The 22,838-nt window shown below is 38.7% G+C and overlaps 2 protein-coding genes across 4 annotated transcripts; one reads left to right on the plus strand and one right to left on the minus strand.

The window, feature by feature from the left end:
- Window positions 1–12,471, minus strand: LOC101854163 (NADPH:adrenodoxin oxidoreductase, mitochondrial). Of its 2 annotated transcripts, none has more exons than XM_013081923.2 (12): window positions 12,224–12,471; window positions 9,372–9,627; window positions 8,692–8,787; window positions 7,546–7,668; window positions 6,623–6,736; window positions 5,875–5,976; window positions 4,887–5,079; window positions 3,441–3,619; window positions 3,004–3,069; window positions 2,359–2,467; window positions 1,540–1,710; window positions 1–953 (listed from the first exon to the last, which is right to left on the minus strand). In XM_013081923.2, exons 2-12 carry the CDS (start codon window positions 9,576–9,578, stop codon window positions 832–834), a joined length of 1,482 nt encoding a protein of 493 aa, XP_012937377.1. In that variant the 5' UTR covers window positions 9,579–9,627; window positions 12,224–12,471; the 3' UTR covers window positions 1–831. The 2 variants fall into 2 exon arrangements, with proteins under 2 accessions (XP_012937377.1, XP_005097357.1); XM_005097300.3 differs by having other exon boundaries at window positions 12,176–12,471.
- A 109-nt stretch (window positions 12,472–12,580) lies between these two features.
- On the plus strand, window positions 12,581–22,146 carry LOC101854407 (rho GDP-dissociation inhibitor 1). 2 transcript variants are annotated; one of them, XM_005097301.3, is made up of 5 exons: window positions 12,581–12,695; window positions 13,798–13,981; window positions 17,071–17,154; window positions 17,863–18,003; window positions 19,274–22,146. In XM_005097301.3, the coding sequence occupies exons 2-5, from the start codon at window positions 13,798–13,800 to the stop codon at window positions 19,465–19,467; spliced, it is 603 nt and encodes a 200-aa protein (XP_005097358.1). In that variant the 5' UTR covers window positions 12,581–12,695; the 3' UTR covers window positions 19,468–22,146. The 2 variants fall into 2 exon arrangements, with proteins under 2 accessions (XP_005097358.1, XP_035825405.1); XM_035969512.1 differs by lacking the exon at window positions 12,581–12,695 and adding an exon at window positions 12,948–12,972.
- Window positions 22,147–22,838: the final 692 nt, after the last annotated feature.

Below are 22,838 nucleotides of genomic sequence, written 5' to 3' on the forward strand. Positions count from 1 at the left end.
ATTGGGACGATAGATGTTCAATAAGCAAAAAGAAGCAAACCATCCCAGAGCCCCCACCAACTACCCACTTTAACACGTTTGTGCAAAGGGCGGTCTGTAAATTTCATCACCGCAGAATGTCAGTGGCCATGCCCTCTATTAAAAACGTGTTCTTCAGTGTTTGAGGCAGCGATTAAACTGACAAAACCACATTGGCAATTTGCAAAGTAAAAGTTAGGGTTATCCGAGGTAGAGAAAAGAAGAGAAAAACAGAAAAGTGAATCTACTATCACCACTATTATTGCTACAGTTATATCAATTATAATTATAGTTTTAAAAAGTCCATCTATATAATAACTTTTAGAGTGAAGAGTTTGTTGAGGTAAATAAGGAGACTTGTTCTTGTTTCAGGAAGCAACATCCCTGCACTCCGGACATATCCATTGATGCTCCGTTGCTCTCTCCAAAATGTTGCCGAGGGTCCTTCTACTGATTGTGCCAGTGCACATCTGGTTGAACGTTAAATAAGGAGACAAAATTGTCAAGTATTCTCACAGCAGACACTTGCCTCAAGAGATCATGTATTAAAGCAGATATGTGTATGTAAACAGTCGAACTTGTCCTATCGGTCACTTGTCCAAGACAACCACTTCTCACTTCCCACTGCCCCTTATGCGTTTTTCTTTTATTATAATGACACTATTCAAATCCAGTTGTCTATGACAACCACTTTTCTCCTCAACAATGGGTGACCCTCCTGAACAATTTCAACTGTATACAATACCTTCAACGAATAATCATTTCAAAATGGAGGTAAAATTTTGACGACCAGACCTCTAGGAAGGCCCAGCATTATCTACAGGCAACTTGCAACATTTCCTCCACATTCACCAGCTTCTCCCGAGGTTTGCCGATTTTCTCTCCCGCTGCCATCTCAGCCATGTCAATTTTCTCCCAGTCTTCAAACGTCACAGCTGATGAGACGATAAAGAACAAACAATCAATTTATGAACGCTTCATTAACCCTCTCAACTAAAGAGACAATTAATTGCCGTGGGAGGAGAAAGAAATGTACTAATTTACTGTACAAACATGAGTACTCCTGATTAAAAGGGAAATTTGAGCATAGAACAATCAACATGAGTGAGTCTACTAACATTACAACTAATCACAAGAAACATTAGACATGCTCAACAGTTCACAATCATTTGTTTGCTCAACTCTACTTTCTTTTCAAGAGCAAAAAAGGGAGAACGAGGCAGGTCACAATTAGTTATTCTAATATATTTTGCTTCAGGGAAGCTATTTCACATAACAAGTCTATGCTCTCAAAATCATCAACTACACACAGGTAGGAATGATATCATAAGAGAATATTGTCAAGCCATCCAAAGTTTTCCGCCATGCCAGATGCAAACAAAGTTCCAATCATATCAACGGAAAGATTCGCCTTTAGGAAAACTTAGTCATCCAAAATCAGAACTTTCTTCAAAGACATATAATAACACTGAATTCTACTAATAAGCCAGTGATACCAAATAACAACAGAACAGTACATACCTTTGCTGCGTAACTTATTCAAGAGTTGGTCCCGACACCCAAGCTCCCTCCTGGCGACACGCCCATTGTCCAGGTCTTGCAGCACAGTGCGTCCTGTGTCAAACGCGTAGTTCATCGTGTCAGCTATAACCCCGACAGGACCTCGTCCGATCCAGCCCGTACAGTACAAACCTGACAACGGGAGACATTTTAGTCAAATCAAAGTACAGCACAAACCTGACAACATGAGACATTTTAGTCAAATCAAAGTACAGCACAAACCTGACAACATGAGACATTTTAGTCAAATCAAAGTACAGCACAAACCTGACAACATGAGACATTTTCATCCAGCCAAATTACAATCGAACCTCCTCCAATGGCCACCTGTCTAAGACGATCACCTGTACAAACGACGGCTTTCATTCTTGCATTTTTTCTTCTACGTTATAATGACAATGTTCAAGATGCCCACCTGTCTAAGACGGCCACTTTTCTTCTCGACAATGGGTGGCCGTCTTTGACAATTTCAACTGAAGCAACATTTTCATAAGAGAAAACTTATTTCTAAAGAAATGCATTGCTCATCTGACACAATGACCTTAAATCCTCTCCTAACACCCAACACCTTCTGTACCTCTCCCTATTCTGTACAACACATTTCCTGTGTAACTCTCCCTATTCTGTACAGAACACCTCTTGGACCTCTTCCTAAAATGCACCTTCTGAACAATACATCTCTTGTACAGTACACCTCCTGCACAAAACACCTCCTGTAATTCTCCTTATTCTGTGCATGTAACAACAAGCCGGGCAGCATAGAGCACAACCTTATCTCACCTGGTTCTCCCTTCACTCTGGAGTCCTCATTGTCGATGATGTTTTTCCCCTTGCTGAAAGGCACGCTGGGGTCCAGAGGTAGACTTTTGTAGCCGATGCTGCGGAGAACCTGTTGTCAGACCAAAAAATGTCATATATTTGTCATTTATTACATACATAACTTAGGCCTTAACAAATCTTTTTAGTTTTAGTAAGAATTTGACGGCACTTGCAACACAATAAGGTCATATAAGTGCCGAAGATTAGAGGTGTTACAATGGAGTAACAAACACAAAAAAGAAAGAGGAGACTTAAAGACGATAGACGTTTGATAGGAAAGAAGGAGCAAACCACACCAGAGTCCCCGCCAACCACCCACTAACAAATCTTTGAAACCAAAGAAAATGTAAATATAACCATTTACTTTCATTTACAAAACATTGTTTTGGCACAAGGACAATTCCTATCATAATTAATGTGAAAACGAGAAGTTCTAATCCTCACGTACATTTTGTCAAAGTTTTTTGTTCAAACTTCGGATTTACTTTTTAAGCTGCTTTTTACCAAAAATGGGGGGATATACTGGGAATTCCCACACAAAGAAATTACATATGGAGGGAAGACAAGAAGTAAGTATGGCTCTATGTGAAAATCTCAAAAACCTACCAATCCACAAGGAAGAATTTCCCTCTCATCAGTCGCCACAGCTTTCTGGCTCTCTAACGTCTCACCCTGAAAATTAAATGGCAAAACATTCAAAACCACATGTATTCCCATTCACAAACCTTCAAACACAAACATGTACACATAAATGAATATATAAATATATATAAATACAAACACAAGCTCACATACGTACACACACACATACACAAACAAACATGTATATACAAACATACACACACACAAAGACAAGCACAAGCAACTACACATGCACACACACACATATACACACACTTACACACACAAACATGTATATATATACAAACATACACACACAAAGACAAGCACAAGCATCTACACACAAGCATCTACACACAAGCATCTACACACACACACACACAAAGACAAACACAAACATGTATACACACACAAAGACACACCTGTAACCTATTCACCACCAGCTCAATGCCAGCGACATCCCCACCGGCAGAGGTCAGTATTCTCTGTGGGCTGCGACAGAAGTGAAGCGTCCACTCCTTGACCTCCTCTGACCCTGGCCTGACCGCAGTGCCCGTCTTGTGGATCAGCTCAGTCAGACGTCGTCGTGGCCGCGGCAGATCTGAACAAACAACGACAACCCGAGAGCTTGAATAGGCAGCAAAAGGGGGAGTTGAAACAGGCGACAAAAGTGGGAGCTAGAATAGACGACAAAATGGGGAGCTAGAATAGACGACAAAATGGGGAGCTAGAATAGGTGACAAAATGGGGAGCTAGAATAGACGACAAAATGGGGAGCTAGAATAGATGACAAAATGGGGAGCTAGAATAGACGACAAAAGGGGGGGCTAAAATAGGCGACAAAAGGGGGAGCTAGAATAGACGACAAAATGGGGAGCTAGAATAGGTGACAAAAGGGGGAGCTAGAATAGGTGACAAAAGGGGGAGCTAGAATAGGTGACAAAATGGGGAGCTAAAATAGACGACAAAAGGGGGAGCTAAAATAGGCGACAAAAGGGGGAGCTAGAATAGGTGACAAAAGGGGGAGCTAGAATAGGTGACAAAAGTGGTAGCTAGAATAGGGGACAAAAGCAGGATCTGGAATAGAGGATTAAACGACAAAAGAGGGAGCTAAAATAGGCGACAAAATGGGGAGCTAGAAGAGGCGACAAAAGATATTTACAAAACAAATTAATTACATAATCAAATACTAACAACATCGTGGTTCTGAAATATCACTGTAACTACTTATTTACATCCACTTAGTCAATGATAGTCCGCTACGAATAAGATCCCTAACATGGCACCCGAAAAAGGGACACGAGACAAAAAAACAACAATAAAAAACCCAACCAAATGAATCTGAATCATCTATGAATGCTTCCTCAGTATGATCATTTTATCTGTGTTCATTGTCTGTGATTCTAATTGTTTTCAGAAGGCATTGGTATAGAAGCTCCAAAAGTAACTTAGCCACTCGAAAAACTTTTCACAATCATTGAGGAAAGACAAAATCCAACACTATCTTCAGCATCATCTTTCAGAAAAGAGAAACAGTCTAATAGTTTTTCTTCAAGTGTCAGATTTGAACCAGACAATCATGGTCTGACATTTATTTCTCTGTTCAAATGTTTTCTAAAGAAAACAACATATATATCTTGATCTTTCCCCGACAACCATCTATTCAAGTTCTCTAAGTAAATTATTCTCGGTCTACCTCTGCCTCTTTAACAACTATTTTTTTCATGAGAGTAAGATGTTCAAGACTTTCTATCGATTCAAGTGTTCTTGGACATGAATTTACCCCTTCCCAATTTGTTTTTGATTTTTGACTGTCTCATGCAGGGTTTTTTCTTTTCGTACCACTCCATCCATATCCTATCACAAACCTTTGATAATTTTATCCAGTCCCTGGACGTCCTGAGGAGAGATGACGGGTCGTGTCCCAGGAAGTTTGACCATCTCCCGCAGCTCCTTGATGGTGAAGGCCACCTGCAGCGGCCCGCGGCGGCCCACCAAGTGAACACGCTTCACTTTGCTTCTCCGCAGACAGTCCAGAGCATGCTCCGATATGTCTGTTTTCTGACAGACGAAATAAAACACACTCAGTTGTATTTTCTTTATCAAAGATCATTAAGGTAGTTTTTGTTTTAGTAGAGGTTTTACGGTGCTCGCAACTGCATAAGGTCATAAGAGCGCCAGAAGATTAGAAGTGCTACAAGAGAGTAACAAACATAAAAAAAGAAGTAGGAGAGATAAGGATGATAGATAAGCAAACCACACCAGAGCACCCGCCAACCAGTGAGGTAGTGAGGTATCTACAAAACAGTTCATGAAAAAATCTAAGAAAATGAAGATCTCATACAGCAATAAAACAAAACCAGAACACGTCATACTGAGGAGATTACAAGACTATAATTTATACTATCAGCCTGTTTGTTTGTCTGAATAATAGTAACTCATAAACAGACTGACAGGATTACAGTAAAACCTGATAACACAGTAGGAAGACATGGAAGAAAAAAGCAGAACAGTGGCAAACTCTAGGTGTGTGATTCCCAAGCTTCTGCTTTGTCTTATAGTCAAGTGTACTCTCACAGCAATGGTGTCCTCTATGAAGGTGAACAGCTGGAAAACAATCAAGTCAATCACTTTCAAAAAGATAAACTAAGACAAATTGTGTCTGTGCAAAGAATATGCAGCCTGTAAGAAGATTAGTATTTAATTTAGTTCATTATAAGAAAATACACCTGTCAAAACACTAATTTTTCCAATTTACCCACGTATGACTTTTTCCTCTCATTGGCACTCAAAAACCTAGGAGCATATAAACATAAATACAAACAAACACACAGTATTTTTTTTAAAAATCCAAACCTCGAGCATGTTGATGGGAGTGAGTAAAATCCTGGCCACATCCAGCGCCACATTGCCATGCCCCAGAACAACGGCTGACTCACAGTCCAGGTTCACTGGCAACTGAAAACGTTGAAGAAAATATAATTGTGGTTTGATTTCTATCATCAAACAAGTTATCCACAGCTGCAAAGAGAGAGGTTGAGTTTTTGTACGAGAAAAAAAAAAAGAACCAAACCGGACCGAACATACCCCTAGTAAGAAAATCTAGCTACTGCCCTATTATGTTTCCAAACAAATAACTATTGAATCCAACACAAGTTCTGGAAAACAAATAACAAATCATGAAAACTTATTGATCAGTTTTCAAGCTTTCAGGAGCATAAACCTAGCATCAACATTATGACTAATAGCGGTACATAACATAGTCCGTTGTTTGAAGGAAAAACTTGTTTGTGTGAATATGAATCAATGTGACATTTATAAAACATCAAATCTAAGCAAAAATCCAGACATCTATCCATCTCAGATTGGTATTGACATCCCTATAATTAATGAATATGCAAACTTTTACAATGAAGTTGGACAAACAATATGAACAGAAGTGACAGTTTAAGAAATGTTATTTTCCAATATGTGACACACAAAATTTTGTCAGACACGAAGTTCTCTATTCACCATTGTGGACAAAAGCAACACTGATCCAAAAAGAGAAATAAAAAACAACAAATAAACAAATCATGATAGAAAATAGGTCAAACCAACACACGTCTTTATCCTCAGGAAGGCCGTTGTACCACCCAACAAACGACTTTGCCGATATCACGTTAGGTAAATCTTCTCCGGGAACCCCCAGTGTCCGGTCTTCTGCTGCCCCGTAACACTGAGGAGAACAGTACAGAGGCTCATGAGTCTTGTATGTACACAGTTCGCCTCTCAGTATTAGTTTAGTTTTAGTAGGCCTAGAGGTTTTACGGCGCTCACAACTGCATAAGGTCATATGAGCGCCAGAAGATTAGAGGTGTTACAAGAGAGTAACAAACAAAAAAAAGAAGAAGGGGAGATAAGGATGATAGATTTTTTATAGGAAAGAAGGAGCAAACCACACCAGAGCACCCGCCAACCACCCACACCTCTCAGTCTGAGGTACCGGTTTCAAATCTGTTTTGTACTTGCACAACTACTAGTAGGACAACACAACCAAAAATAAAATATATAATATTGCTCAATAAATGAATAAAAGTATCAGAACAAGAAGTATTAGGTTATTGGAAAGGCAAGAAACTACAGACCTTGAAACACGAAAAAATAAATAAATAAAATTAGTAAATTAATTAAATACATAAATACAAAAATACATAAATAGATAAAGAAAGAAAGAAAGAAATCAATCAATCAATCAATAACTCTGAATATCTCTAACATAAGAAAATAATAACAATCACATTACAACCTTTTGCTTCTTCTCTTAAGAATAAAAGTGTAGAAAATTCAACAGAAGATAAAAATGTCCATTAAAAAGACACGCTCTTTTATAGCACATGATGTTGTACAAGAGTACAATCTGTAGCAATTTCATCAGAATATTTCCCTTGCAATGAACTCTACCTGTACTTATAGGATTAACAATATTTTTAGCAGTACATGACTATCAAGTATCAGCTGCTAAGAATAAAGATTTGATTTACTTACCAATATAACGGCAGAGTAAGCATTTCGAAGCTCTTGCAGAGAGACATCCCTACCAACTTCTATGTTACCCAAGAAATTGCATCTCTCATTCTGAGCAGTTTGGGTAAAAGTGTGAATAACGTTCTGAAATTGTAGACAGATTGATAAATAACATGAAGAACATGCTACTGCCAAATAAATGTCTTACTCTTACTCTTATTTTTTCCCTAAAATTCCTGTATAATCTTTTCATTGTCAGCCACTTTTTCAACAATTTCAGTGTGATGAAGTTGGTACATCATTTTCCAGAATGAGCCAGTTATCGAGGATATCATCACTGTTGCAGGAAGAACAAGTAATTTCGATGGTTTCTGCTAACTCTGTTAAGCAAGGTGAAACAAACTTACTCTTTTTTCAACAGTGATCATGTACATTTCTACTCAGCAATAAATTTTCTCTCCTGCATTTAAAAAATGTTTAATAATAAGAGCACAGAGACTGCGTCAAGAATAACCTAAGAACACCATCGAAATGTTAAGATAATTTTACTGTCAGTATATACACTTAAAATGATAGAGCAGTCATTGTTTTTTAGTACTAAAGATTCATGTTCTTTCTATCCTTCTATGGGTAAGGGGAAGACCGCTATACCCTAGACACATCCAGTGATGAACAAGAATCTTGAATGAATGTAAGACTAAGTCGTAAGACTACAACAATCATGAAAGTAAGACTAAGTAAGACTACAAGAATCATGAATGCAAGACTAAGTAAGACTACAAGAATCATAAATGTAAGACTAAGTAAGACTACAAGAATCATGAATGTAAGACCACATGAACCACAAATGTTAAGATGACACAAATTATAAATGGTATATTCGGTGCCCATAGGAGGATCTGTTCAGTTCGGCTTAGTTTGGTTTCTGGTTGCTTCAGTGCACACTATAGATAGACCAACTGCCCAAACCGAAACAAGCAGCCATGAAAACAAAAGAATTTGTTATAGAAGGTCATCATTGGTTTTGTCAGTTTTGCCCCTCCCGTCAGTTTCGCACTCCCATGTGGGACAATCCGGCTAACCCAAAACCGAACTGAACCGATGAGGCCAAAGGGCCCCGCCAATAAGACCACACAAACCATAAATGTTAGATGATACCAACAGTACCTTAACTTCAGGGTGATCAGGGGCCACACCGTATCTCACCAAGCCAAAGGGAACAGGAAGTTTTTCATACACATCTACGACAAGACCAGGGTCACCCTGCAAGATTTACATAAACATGGAGGTTCTTTTTTTGTTTGAGAAAAGAGAAGCATATAAGGGCACAATTAGTTCATTTACTCATAGCTACAATATGGTCATTTTTTCATATAGCCCAAAGAAAATGACAGACTGAGACAACAGAGAGAAAGGCAAAAAGTAAGACACACCAGTGGCACCCTCCAACCACTCACAGGGTTGTTTGTCTTGCTAGTTTTTTTTTCTCTCAGTACATGAGTAAACACTACAACAAACTGTTGGTCAGGGTCATACCCTAAGCCATGGAAGGGCTATCTAGACAAAACACTTTCTGTATATCTAGCCATTTTCTTTTTATACTTTAGTTGTACTATAACTATTGCAAGGTTTATTAAAGAACAACAAATTTTGCCTCAGCTGCCAAAAGCAATTTTCAAAAATCATTTTCTTTTCAAGACATCAATATGTTAACTATTTATTCATGTTCTGCAAATTTCTGTTGCATACAAGGCAACGTTCAGAGTTTAGGTCTACTTTATTCTAAATATCAATGCTTTAGACACGTTTATCATGCTAATGCTCACAACAATGTGGAAAATCTTCACCTTGAGCAGCTGCTGTGCTGTGTAGTACCCAGCAGGTCCACTGCCAACAATCGCCACACTGTGCTGTGGGCCGGACTGGGAGCTGTGTCGCCTGAGTGCAGGGGTCAAAAGTTGCAGGAAACATTTCTCTGGTTGAGACTTGGAGGCACAAACTGAAAACCTCAAGAACTTGCCCAGACACAATGTTGCTTTCCTGCGTGCTAACATTTTCAGGGACACCTTCCTTTAACCGCCGTCACTTGTCTTTATTTTACTCCTGCACGGAAGAGACAACAGTTGCCGAAACAACTTTCAATTAAAAAAGAGCAAGTATTTTTCAAAAGCTTTAAAGAATGTTTATTTATGTCTAGAAAGACTAAGGTTAAATGCACGTAACAAAAATAAAATTTGTATGAGAAGACTCTCCTGTCTTTCGAAGCAAGACAGCTATCCTTTTATAATATCAAGGCCAAGGCGAACTTACAATCACTATTTTCTCAAAGTTACATTTTCCCTGGGGCCACACAGGCCACACCTCTTCTGAGGTGTAAAGCTGTCCCCGTCGTTTTACGCAAGAAAAATTCTGACATTATGCAAACTGAGCCCAAAAATGTGGAATTAAGCGATTCTGTTAATTTTAACAATGAATGACAAAGGAAAATAACCTGAAATTATGGAAAAAATGATCAAATTTTGCTAAATTATGCGGGGTGCATAAAACCACTGGGACAGATAATGGTTACTTGTACTTGTAAGCTTTTCATCACTGTAAGTGAAAGATATATGAATCGGTATTCCTTTACTTTCCCTCCCATCTCACACTTAGCTACCAGTTGTCCATATCTCCATATATATATTTATATTGATGCCCTGAATATGAATATAATTTACTTCATTTCATTCGCAAATGAATAGTTTTAAAATATTTTATGGCTCTTTTTTGGCTCCATACTCTAAAAGTTCAAGAAGAAGGGGAAACAGGAGGCAAGAAAAAAAGGAAAAAGAAAGAATAAAAGAAAAAAATGAGAGTGAAGAACTTTTTAACGCCCTCACCCGTTTGGTCTGAATAATTTACAACCCTTCTACCGTCGTGCAAGAGCATTAAATTGTCTCGTGCGCGTGTCTCATTAAATTTGTACACGCTCTCATAATTTATTGTGTGCAGGCAGAGAGTGAGAGGCCAGCCATCGTTAAGTGTGTAAACAACGAATGGTGCGGCCAGCAGTCGGTTCCACATCTCGCTCCGTAGCGTCAGTAGAGAGCCTTTTTTTTTTTTTACTGGAGAGGCGGAAAATGTTTTTACATTATTATTTTTCGTTCCCAACAACATGTGGTAAGCCACCAAGGGCCTAGGCGATTTTATCGGCCTGCGAGAGGTCAGGGGGGAGTCCTCACCTCATGACCACACTGGGGTGGGAATTCTCACCAGGGGGGGTAGGGTGAGAATAGCGAGACATGGGTTATTCTCAACCCGTAGTGAGACATGGGTTATTCTCACCCCGTAGCGAGACATGGGTTATTCTCACTCCATAGCGAAACATGGGTTATTCTCCCCCCGTAGCGAGACATGGGTTATTCTCACCCCGTAGCGCTAATTCGTTTCAAACTAGACATCTAGATCTAGAATCTAGTCTAGAATCTAGATCTAACTTTCGAAATAAGTTTTGAGTTAAACTAATAATTACTCAACTCAGGACTAGATTGTAGTGTTAATGGTGACAGAGTGACGCTGTGACAACTAACGCGGCGTTAATTGCGCACGTAGCTCTTTTACTTTGATGATTAGAATCTAACATCATCTAGATCTACCATTTCCGCGTTGCTTTCCAGCACGGTGGTCCTATCTAATCTCCGCCCATCTCCGGCTGACCAGTAAGGCTTTCTAGTGCAGGCATTCAAATCTTACGACGAATTTGACAAAGCTTTTGCTAAATTTAAAGATGAAAATTTTGTTGCCTTTAGGAAGAAAGTCATCTGAAACAGTTGAGAAGGCGAACTTAAAGTGTGTGGCAAAAATCCACGAAAAGACTTTCTGTACAGCAGAGGTGACTTTATCTGTACACATTATAGACAGCCAAAATATTGAGACAACAAATATTACAACAAAACATTAGCAGCATATAGCAGCAACAAAAACCGCTAGGGGCAACACCAGCAACAACAACAACAACAAGAAAAGAGCTGCGACTGTCTTTGTTAGTTTGGTGTGTATGTGTGTGTGTGTGTGTGTGTGTGTGTGTGCATGTATGTGTGTTCGCGTGCGCGTAGGCGTATAGTTATAAGGCCATATAAGCGTGTGCAGTTTGTGTGTGTGTGCGTATGTGTGTGTCTGTGTGTTTGAGTGTGTGCGCATGTGTATGTACATTTGTATGTGTGTGCATGAGAGAGAGAGAGAGAGAGAGAGAGAGAGAGAGAGAGAGAGAGAGAGAGAGAGAGAGAGAGAGAGAGAGAGAGAGAGAGAGAGGGTGTATATGAGTATGAGTGTAGTATGTGTGTGTGTGTGTGTGCATATTATGTGTGTGTGTGTGTGTGTGCATATTATGTGTGTGTGTGTTACTTTTTTCTTTATAACTTCTTTTTCTGTCACAGACTCACTCTGTCGCAATTAACGCCGCGTTAGTTGTCACAGCGTCACTCTGTCGCAAATAACTCTACCGATATATGTAATGTAGTATGTAGATCCTATACTACGTCACTCAGTTAGGTTAGCCTCAAGAATAATGGGTATTATCAGGATTGGGCCACAATAACATAGAAACAAAAACAACATAAGGCTTGTGTGCAACAATGAAAATAAAACAGGCCTAGCCTACCAAAAAGCATACCGTTTCTATTAGGTTAAATGAAAGATGTCATCAGATCTTGGCCCCTACTTTCGTTTTCCACCTGACCTCTGCTGTGCGTGTGTGAGAGTGCAGCATGTAGGCTTGGCTCAGGCTAGATCTGATTCAGAGATTAGATTTCTCTACTGGACTGATCGAGCTGGCTTTGCTGATTGCTCAGTCGGCCTATTCAGTGATCGGACTTATGTTTTTGGGTCATGTCAAAGGTCAAAAGTGATTCATAGGTCAAACGTCATTTCTTTTTCAATTGCTAAAGTTCTATTATAAACCTCAGTCTACATCTGACGTGTGATCAATATTTTTCACACAAAAATTGAGACCTGCAAATAAAATTATTTGGCGGATGACAGAATTTGTTCTTTTCATCCTCAATTTCCTCATCGCATTAAAGAAACCGGAAGTCAACTCGAGCGCCATTGGAAAAAGCCGTCGTTGAAGCGAAGGAAGTTTCCGGCTTTACAGCAGAGAAGAGAAATCGTTTTCTCCGTCATATCAATTCAAGGTAATAATTGGTGATTCCATTAGTTAAGCACCATTGTATTTTCCTACTTGAAAGCCACAGTTTTTGTGTTCTAGGCTTAAATATCTATTGTTGCCGTCTAGGCTTTTCCGAGATCATTTAGAATCCAGACGTCTCAAATATATTCAACTTCCTGAATCATCTTCCTTGAGTCTGAGTTTGAGTTTGAGGGGAGAATCACATTTGACACAAGATTTGATATGTGCTCTGTGATCAGAGGCTTTAGTATTGCAGTATAATCCATAAAGTCGAAGCAGCTGTAGGTTTATTTTATTATGATTGTTATGTTGTTGTCTTGGATATGAACATTGTTTACAGTTTGGTTGATGGAGGGTTAAACTTGGCTACTTTCTTTGAGTGTGAGTCAAGGGGGAGATTCAGTGATGTCACTTAGGAGGCATTATATAATAGATCTAGGCCTAATGTCATTGCTTATTTGTCTGTGGCCTGAACTGAGGCTTGTATAATGAATATTATTCCATCAGCTAGATTATCATCATTTTGTTAGCCTAATGTTTAGTTGGATTTGTCATTATCATAATTTATAAAAGGAGAAAAGCAGCCTCTAGTCTCTAGTCTAGTGCCCCCCCTCGAAACAAAATGTCTGATGTTGACTAAGATACAGCTCGGCTTGCAGCTCAAATACCTCTCATCGCCCTGTGTTCTTTGGTCGTCTTGGCTTCTTTTTCCCTTTGCATTTGCAGATTCCAGTTTAAAGCTTGCCTTGTTTGTGATAGTTTCTGTTGGCTTTCAGAGTATGACTTATCTGTCTCCGTTGTCTCTCAGGATTACTTCTTCCAAAGGTTGCTGGTGTGATGTCTGCCAGAGTTCTAGGTTGCTGATGGTGTCTACCCAGCATATTTTCTGTCTGTTACTCTCTTGTAACACCTCTAATCTTACAGCCCTTATTGTGGTGCAAGTGCCTTAAAACTCTTACTACCATAACTAGAAAAAGAATCCGAAGACACGTGTTAATGAATGCCTAGATTCTCCTAGTGCTTTTTCTGTGTCTAGTGTCTCCGCTTCATGCAGCAGCGCTGGTGTCGCACAGCTGTCAATAATTATGTCTTGTTTGTTCTTGCAGATGGCTGAACAAGAACAGGTAGCCCCAGAAGTGCAGGGTGAGGAGGAAGAAGAGAACCCCAACTACAAACCACCTGCACCCAAAGCCCTAGATGAAATCGTCAGCGCAGATGCTGAGGATGAGAGCCTTAGAAAATATAAGGAAGCGCTGCTTGGTGGTGGACTGGCTGGGAATGTCATTGTAGGTCAGTTGTGTTTCCAACGTATCTTATTCTTTCTGTTCCCCCTGATAAAGCTGGGGGTTATTCGACTGCAGGTTCTTCAAGCTGTATTGCAACTGATTTTTACGTATGTGAACGTTTTTCCTACTCTGTAGGGTCCCTTGCCTTCAGGAAGCCACATTCTGCTTTCAAAGGTACTGTGTGTATATTATAGGTACCAGAAACTAAATTTTCAAAGCAGCTGTGTATGCCAAATTTATCTGTTCCGTATATGAAAGGCCTATCTTCTGTGAATTTTTATACCATTCTTTAACCCCTCAGTCAATTTTTAAGAAAATGGTAGCTTTTTAACTCATTCGCTACGCCGAGCCGTGGGGGCGGCGCGGCTAAAGTGCCGTCAGTAGGCTAAGCTGCCCCCGGCGGCGCGAGAACCGATCTTCAATTTTAGTTTAAATTCTATTCCAATCCACATATCCATGTTAAAATAAAGGTCATAATATAATGTTGACTTCCGGGTCAAGCATTTCCACTGAAAATCGGAAATTTAGATTCAGTTTTGAAACGCGATTTCGTAGTTTATCTTACTTTGTTTTATCGCGATGCCAAAATTATAGCCCGGACACCAGTTTTTGTAATTTTACACAACAAAATCTATCATTATTTTGCCCACTAAAGAAGTGTAGGACTCTTTTTTATAATATTGATACGATTGGACTCATATTGCCAATACACTGTTATTGAGAAATCAATATTTTTGAGTGCTAGATCTAGGTCTAGATCTAGATCTAAATAGTCAAAATATTTTTTTCTCCCCAAAATCACTACTTTTTTTATGAAATTACACAAAAAGTGCCACTCAAGACATGTATAGGTGTATTCCAAATGCAATTCTGAATAATTCCATATAAGTATAAGATACGAGCGGGTATTTTTCTGTTTGTGATCATTTTTGAAGATTATAAAAAAATTTTTTCAATATCGGATGTTATGTTCAAAATGTACAACAAATATTATGGAATGTAGGTAATTAAATGCAAACTTTTCAATATTTTCCAGTTCTATACTCATTTATGGTTATTTTGATGTATCATTTGACTAGGTGCAAACATATTTTTTGAGTTTCACTAAAAGATTATAAATTTTTTATTTCCAAATTTTATCCGCATCCAATCAAAACTGTGTTGCATAATCGTCTCTTACAGGAACCAAAGTTGAAAAATACATAAATAAACATTACAGATGTATTCTACAAACCATACTGAAAATATTGGTATATAATACGTTGATATTTATTTGAATTTGTGGCCCCAAAGACCTTTTAACTGCCCACTAGCCATCATCTCTTTCGCTCTCCCAAAAAAAATTCATCCACAAGCCGAAAATAATACGTAGCGAATGAGTTAAATATGATCACCTATTGCTTAAGTCGCTAACTGGCTGCAATCCCAGGTTTGACAGATAATGAAAGAGTACTAAATTCACCAAACATTCACATTAACAGAGTACAATAACTATAACATAGATATGGAGCCTAATTTTTTTCAAGACTGTCAGATCATTACAAATCAGTACTTTTTTAACCTCAAACACGATAATCTGTCTTTATTTAGATAAAAACACCGAGTGCTATCCCGGCCTATGCCGCACCGGCCCCTGCGGCGAGGGAGTCGTCTCGTACGCTGTAGTGTACTTTAGTGTACTAAGTGGGGGGGTCACATACTTTCCGAGTTTTGCGGATGGACTGATGCAAAATAATTCCAAGCCGATTGCTTTATTCTAATAGAAAATGAACTACTCTTTCTATTGGTACCTTTTTTGAGCCGGTATTTTACATATTTCGTTTTTAAAAATGATCTTTGAAAACTTGAACGGTGTTTTTAAAGGCCTTGTATTTAAACGCCAAAGGCCAAAAATATACCATTGGGAAGCCCTTTCAAAGCTCTACAGTTCTCCGCCAATAAAAAGACGGTATTTAATTATCAATCTCTCAGCAAAGCATTTGAATGCATGCATGTACATTTTTTAACCAGCTGACCGCGAGGGGCTTCGCTTTCCATTGCGATTCTTCAGCTCCAAATAATGGGATATATAAACAACTTACACCATTGTAACGAGGAAAAGCTGCACTTTTACAAGGTGTTTATAGCATTTGATGTTTTATAACGAAAGAGCAAAGAAACAGCAATCTGATTTATCCCGATTTCACCGAAACCACGAGCTCGGAAGGCGGTGAGGCCATGTGTACACTACCTAATATATATATATATATTTTAATACTTACTAGAGTATTTTCAATTTTGATAGGAATAGATTTTAATTTTTGCCCTGGTTTTGGCTGAAACCTACTCATCAATCCTAGGACCACCCAGGGATCTTTAACTTTAACGTTGGCAACTTGCATAGGGGTCCTCCAAGACTTTTCGCCTTTGTCTGAGAAAGCTAGGTGTTAGATCTTACCTACTTTATGCTTGGACGGCCAGGTCTGGCTCGGTTTTGAATAGACCAGGTCTCAACGTGCTGTTTTCTTAGTTGGAATATAGTCCTTCTGCTGACGTTGAATGATCAAGGGTTACATAAACGCAGACTTAAACTTCATAAAAATCAAAGAATAAAAAAAAAACCTGCCAGGTGGTAGGGAAAAAAATCTGAATGTTCTGGGGGGGGGGGTTCATAGTGGTGCTGTGAACACATTATGAAGCACATGAAGCACAAAAATTTTACTTTTTTTCTTTACATTACCTACTGTTCAGAGTACGTTGTACTATCCTATGAAAGATGAAGTGTAAAGGCTTAAAAGACTAGATTTTTTACTCAATCAAAAAGTGGTAGGCCTACCTTTCTTTTGATAGCCAGTATATAAGTGCCAGATAGAGAATCTGGGTTTTCAAAGAAAATACTATGTGAACAGTTTTTCAATGTACCCATGATGTAATTCACAGCTGACATTTTTTAAAGATTTATAAGCCTGTAAACTTTATATTTTCTGAAAATTGTGTTGCACCCAGATTATATCCTTATAAGGTACTATGTCTTTGTTTCAAGACTTCCTTATATGCTAATAGAGTCCTATTGCATTTATTTTCTTCTCACTTTTTTTCCTCTCTATTCTCCAGATCCGAACAACGAAAAGAAGGTCATTGTCCAGAAGCTGTCTCTGCTTGCAGAAGGAAGGGACGAAATCTTCATTGACCTCACAAGTATGTAGCTCAAGTGTTACATCTTGCAGACTTTTGAAAAATGAAATATTTGCTGTAATCTTTCCACCAGGTTAATTACAGTTCGTTGTTCATTGATTTTTGTTGGGGGGGGGGGATAATTTCAGTTATATTGGTGATATTTTCTGTTCTCTGGAAAAATGTATTGTTAAAATCAGGAACGGTAGTAATGAACCAAGAAGTAAATACAGTATAACATGGATAGCTCGAATTCGTCGGGACCAGCCTCTGTAGTTCAAGGAATATATGAACAATGAAAACAAGGGGGGAAAACGGAACCGCTTGCACAGTTCGACGGATGCATGATTTCGAGTCTTCTGTGTTCGACCTGTGCCTGTTATACTGTAGTATAAGATTTAATGTAGCCTTTCTTGTACCATAAAGGAAAGTTTTAATAGTTCTGTCAACGGTATATGAGGGGGGTTTTTTTCCTTCTGAACAATCAAAATGAAATAGTTGACTTGTATGACATTAAAATTAATTGTTCTTTCTCAGCTAAGACACTAGTTAGATTTCAGCTTGGCTTTTTTTGGTTTGTTTGAGATATTGTGATGATGTCAATTCTCAATGTATGCACTCAGCTTGATAGAAAATCTAATGACTTTTGAGTTTTTTAAATAACCTTTTAAGAAATAATGTTCACAATTTGTATGCTACTTTGGTAACTATGTTTACGTTTTTGTTCCTCAGGACCTGAAGATGAAATCAAGAAAGAGTGTTTTACTCTGAAAGAAGGCTGCAAGTACCAGATCAAGATCTACTTCTACGTGCAGAGAGAAATTGTGTCGGGTCTGCGATATGAGCACAAAGTCTACAGGAAAGGCATCTCAGGTAAGTACCAAAAAGATCTGTGTGTTCTCCAACAATTGCCTAGATTCCAGCAATTTTTCAGCTGAATTTTATTTTCCCTTTTTTTTAAAATGACTTTATAAAAAAAAAACAGTCCATATTTTTGCCGCTGAGGGTTTCAAGCCTGTTGTGTTATATTTGTGGTGTGTCAGCAGTTGTGTCTAGTGATACAGACATCGCACTTGTAGTGTGTTAAAAATTGTATCCCGGAATTCCATGCCTATTTATAGTAGTGTCATGTTTTTAGGTCGAGGATTCTTAGCATGGATACCTTGCCCTTTTGCTATGCACCCCAGAACACTATGTCCTGTTTCCACGGACACGTGTATTTTGATGTGGGGTATGTGATCTTCTCAACATTGCTGAACCTGAACCCAAGAGAAACAGAGCATGTTTTACATTTCACGGAGTGGAGTTTTTTCAGCGCATAAAACATGTAGTTACTAATGTCCTGTCTTCTTGTGTGTATGCGTGAGTGCACCATACCTTTGTAACATCCACTGCCATTGTAAATGACAAAGACAAAAATTTCTCCTTGTGAGATGAATAAAAATTGTCATTGTCTCTGTAGCCCGATCTGTAAGGAAGTTATAGTTTGAAGTACAAGAAGTTCGTGGCAGAAATCCCTGAGAGTGGAGTGGCAATTGACAGTTTGTGTTTGTTTTTTTCTCATATTTTTGTTCATGTTTTATAATAGTATGATATTTTTATAGTTATAGCACTCCATCCTGATTAAAAAGCACAGCCTCTGGTCGCTTTGCTTTACATACAAGAAAAAAAAAGATTTTTTGTTAGGTTTTTTTTTTTTTTTTGTTTTGTTTCCATTTATTAATTCATACCCCCATTCTGTTTGTTTTTTTGTCTTAGGCCATTCCCAAAGGGAAGATATTAACATGTTCTTATGCACAGTAGAATTGTAAATGGGCTGATTTATCAATGCCATGCTCATACTGTGCTGGAACTACATAGGGGGAACTGCTGGTTTTTCTTTCCTCATCCTCACTATCGTCATTTTTTCTTTACTTTTTTTTGTTTTTGTTTGTCACTCTCTTTTTAATTGCTTTTTTTTCGAGGTGCCTTTATAGTCGAAGCAGACTGTGTGCTGTTGAGGCTAGAGAGGTGAGCAGAGTAAGCCCGATTCCCCGTTTAGGCTTCTTTGTTGACATCCACCCCTTGGCGCTCTTTTGACCTTATGCAGTTGCATGTTCCACAAAACCTTACTAGAACAAACTTTTTTTTTCCTTTGTGACAGTGGACAAGATGAAGCAGATGATGGGAAGCTATGGGCCAAAGACTGAACTCCAGTCCTTCACTACGCAAACAGAGGACGCCCCTTCTGGTCTTCTCATGAGAGGAGATTACAAAATCAAGTCAAGATTTGTGGACGATGACCAAAACGAATATGTGACATGGGAGTGGCACCTCGCTGTCAAGAAAGACTGGTGATCGCACCTCTTGTCCACTAGCTAGAGCATTGCTTTCATGTACAAAGGTTACTTGTTTTTTTGTTCTAATTGTTGTCGTTTTGTGACGTTTTTTTTATGTGTTTTCTTTTAAAACCGTCTTTGTAATGAGCTTCCTCAGTCTTTGAAAGCCCCTACACAATAGTACAAAGCCATTCAGCATTTTTATCATTTTGGGCCAATAGATTTACGTGTCTTCATTTTTTCATGAGAAATGGTACAAAAGTGGTCTAGTCTCTGAGCCCCTCTCACCGTATGATTGATATACACCTACAGATTTGTAACTTAGTTTTTATATTTTATACATGTTGTTTGGTTTTTTGGGGGGGTTTTTTATAGTGGTGTATTGATGAAATTAGAAACACATTTGTGTTGGTTTTTGCTACTCAATTTTGTTCCAGTTGACCTAAATGTAGGCTGCAGCATGAGTCAGTGTGATTTGTGTGTTTGCTGAGGCCAGAATTCTGTACATCTTTTGTAACTGTTTGTGCAAAAAGTCTGTACCTGATAATACATGTCATGTCATAATATACTTTGTGCCAATTAGGTTGGAAACATTGAAATGTTCAGTTTTCCTGCACTCAAACGCTGTGCACATGGGTTGTTTTTTTTAAATTGGGGTTTGGTTTTTTTCCCCATTTCAGTTTCAGCTTTCTTGAGAAAAGTTTTTTTTTAGTCATGTATTTTGCTGTCTTCATGGTTTTCTATGTGCAGTCTTGATGACCAATATGTGCATACAGCCATCAAAAGAATCCAGCTCGAGATTAATTCAGAGATTTTCTTGTGAAGGCGCCTTTGTTGCTATACTGTCAGTGTTTTCTTCAAATATATATAGAATTTATTTTCTTTTCATATGGGGATTTACGATGCATATTTTGCACACCATCTCAACATATCCGACATTGCTCTCAGTGTGTGAGTTCTGGGAGGCATCTTGTTGTAGGTTTAGTTTTGTACAAAGTTTTGGTATACGTGTCATGTGTTTTGTAAAGAAAAAAAACTAAGGCAAACAGATGGAGGGTTGTGTAAAGGTATGTTGTCGGGAAATGCACGTTTCAACTGCAATGTGAGTGAGATCACAGCGTTTGGCTGGTAGTGGTAGGATTTGCGTGTGTGTTTGGTTTGGGGTTTGTTTTGTTAGGGGTTTTTTCCTACAGCAAACCAAGAAGAATTGAGTTGATAGCAGTACACATGAAGTCATGAAGTATGTCGTGTAGGTCAGTCTACTGAGAAACCAGGGCTCTAGTTTTAATTTATCCCCTTCTTATTGTGCACCATTATCTTGTCCTGACAACAAAATGGTCCTGGAGATGGCCGAGAGACTGCTCTGGCATTTCAACTGCAAGACCTGATGTTCCTTGTGAACTTCACATTTCATTGATATTAACAATAGAACAAAGGTGCATTCCAGTTTTTGTTTCGAATGTTTGGTCTCCTTAAATCCTCGTAGGGAAGAATCAGACTGTCTTAAGTATGCTAGATTTTTAAAGTTATTTCCGCTTTACAAACTTTGACAAATGGCACAAAAAAACTGTGGCTGTTTTTTATTAGAAAAAAAAAAATCCTTCTGTAAATTTACTAGCAAGATTGTTCTGGTGTGTTGGAGCTAGCGCGTGTTGTGCTGTCCCATTACGTCGATCGTGTGCCGTGAAGGCACCGTGTTCGGTCCTTCTCTCATGTTTCAGCTGTAGACCTTCTGACCACTGGCCCATTCACCATGTAGAGAAAGGGCTTCAGCATGGTGGTCATATCTTCACTATCATTTTCCTCTGGTCAATTCAATAATCTCCTGTACGTCACTTTTGTTCTCATTTTCCACTGCTTTTATCTGCTATCATGTTTTTACAGCTATGTTACAGCTGCACATAGCCTATTTTTGTACGGACGTGCCTTTTTTCTACTCTGATTTCTCAACATAATCTTTAAGGTAAGACTAGTTTAAAACTCATCAGGTACAAAGCTGCTTTTTTTTTTTTTTTTTCCCCCCTTCCCCTTCCCCCTTCCTTCATGAAAGAAACATAATATTGAGCTTGGCTGTTTTGACATAATCATTGACTATATATATCTATACTATAATTATAATGCTGTCTTTTCTCACTGCTGTTTCTTGTACTGTCAACTGTGCTGTGCTGCTTCTCTCCCCTCAAGCCTGGCTTGACTTTTCCCTTCACAAATTGTGCAGCAGTTTTTGCATTCCCAGTCTCTGGGTCTGACCATTAAACGAAACAAACAAAAAAAAAACCTTACCCAATACGCATTTTGTCTTTGCTTTTGCTTGTGAGCCCATGTGGATTGAAAACACATCATGTCCGTGTTAGTGTTGCCTTTTGAAAATTGCTGCTTTTTGGTTCAGTTCTACTATTGTGTGTTTTAATTTGGGGTTTTTGGGGGGGATTTTTAAAACAATGTTGCTGTTCAACATGTCGAGCTAGCTCAAACACTTTTCTGGCTGCAAATAGAAAGTGTCGGACAGAGCAGGATCTATAGAGGCAGGTGTCCCCGCATTTTGTAAGGCAGCCACCATCTTACTGAACTAACTTCTAGTTCTATTATGCAAGAATTTGCTGGCTTTGTCAGACAGGTTTCGCTTTCATCATCTTGTCTTCATGTGCATGGAGAATACATATGATATATATATACACACTTTTCAAATGTTTCACAACTCTGCCTTTCGGGTTTTCTTTGTTTTTTTATTTCTGTTATTGTTACAACTCTACTAGCATTAGCACTTAGTTCTAGCCTGTTCATTGGCTCAAGTTTTTAGTGTCCAAACTATGCCTCTTTCTCTTTCTTTTCTGTCTCTTACTGGAACTCTTTCAATTTTGCTCTATCATTTGTCTAATCTTATCTGTTTTTCGGTCTGCCTTCTGCAAGTTATCTGGAAAAGTCGTGGTGGAAGTAATGAGGGAAGATCAATAGACTTGAGCTATAAACACTCATGTCTGTCACTATCAAGGGTCTACAGCACCTTCCTGTCCCGTTAGGAGGTGCGAGGTGAAGTCATTCCTGTGGTTCAGTGAATTTGTTTTATAGAAGCTTGAATTAAGGGGGGAAATGGATCTGAAATAGGATTGAACAGTGGCCATCCAAACTGGCAGGAGCAGAAAACACTCTTATTTTCGTACAAAGTGAAAGGTTGTCTGTGTTAGTAGGGTACACCTGGGTAGACACACTGTGTTGGTAAACGGTTGTGTATAGTGGCGTCAGTAGACTACTGTATTTTCTGGCCCACAAAGTCATGGGGTAAGCTTGGTTCAGTTACAATTTTACAGCGCTAACAACACCATTAGGTCATCGTATACTCTGCAGAGCCTTTAGCTGGAAAGGAAGGATTCGAAAGCAGGAGCAGAAAAT

Source organism: Aplysia californica, unplaced genomic scaffold (genome assembly GCF_000002075.1).
Source record: "Aplysia californica isolate F4 #8 unplaced genomic scaffold, AplCal3.0 scaffold00151, whole genome shotgun sequence".
Lineage (NCBI taxonomy): Eukaryota > Metazoa > Mollusca > Gastropoda > Aplysiida > Aplysiidae > Aplysia > Aplysia californica.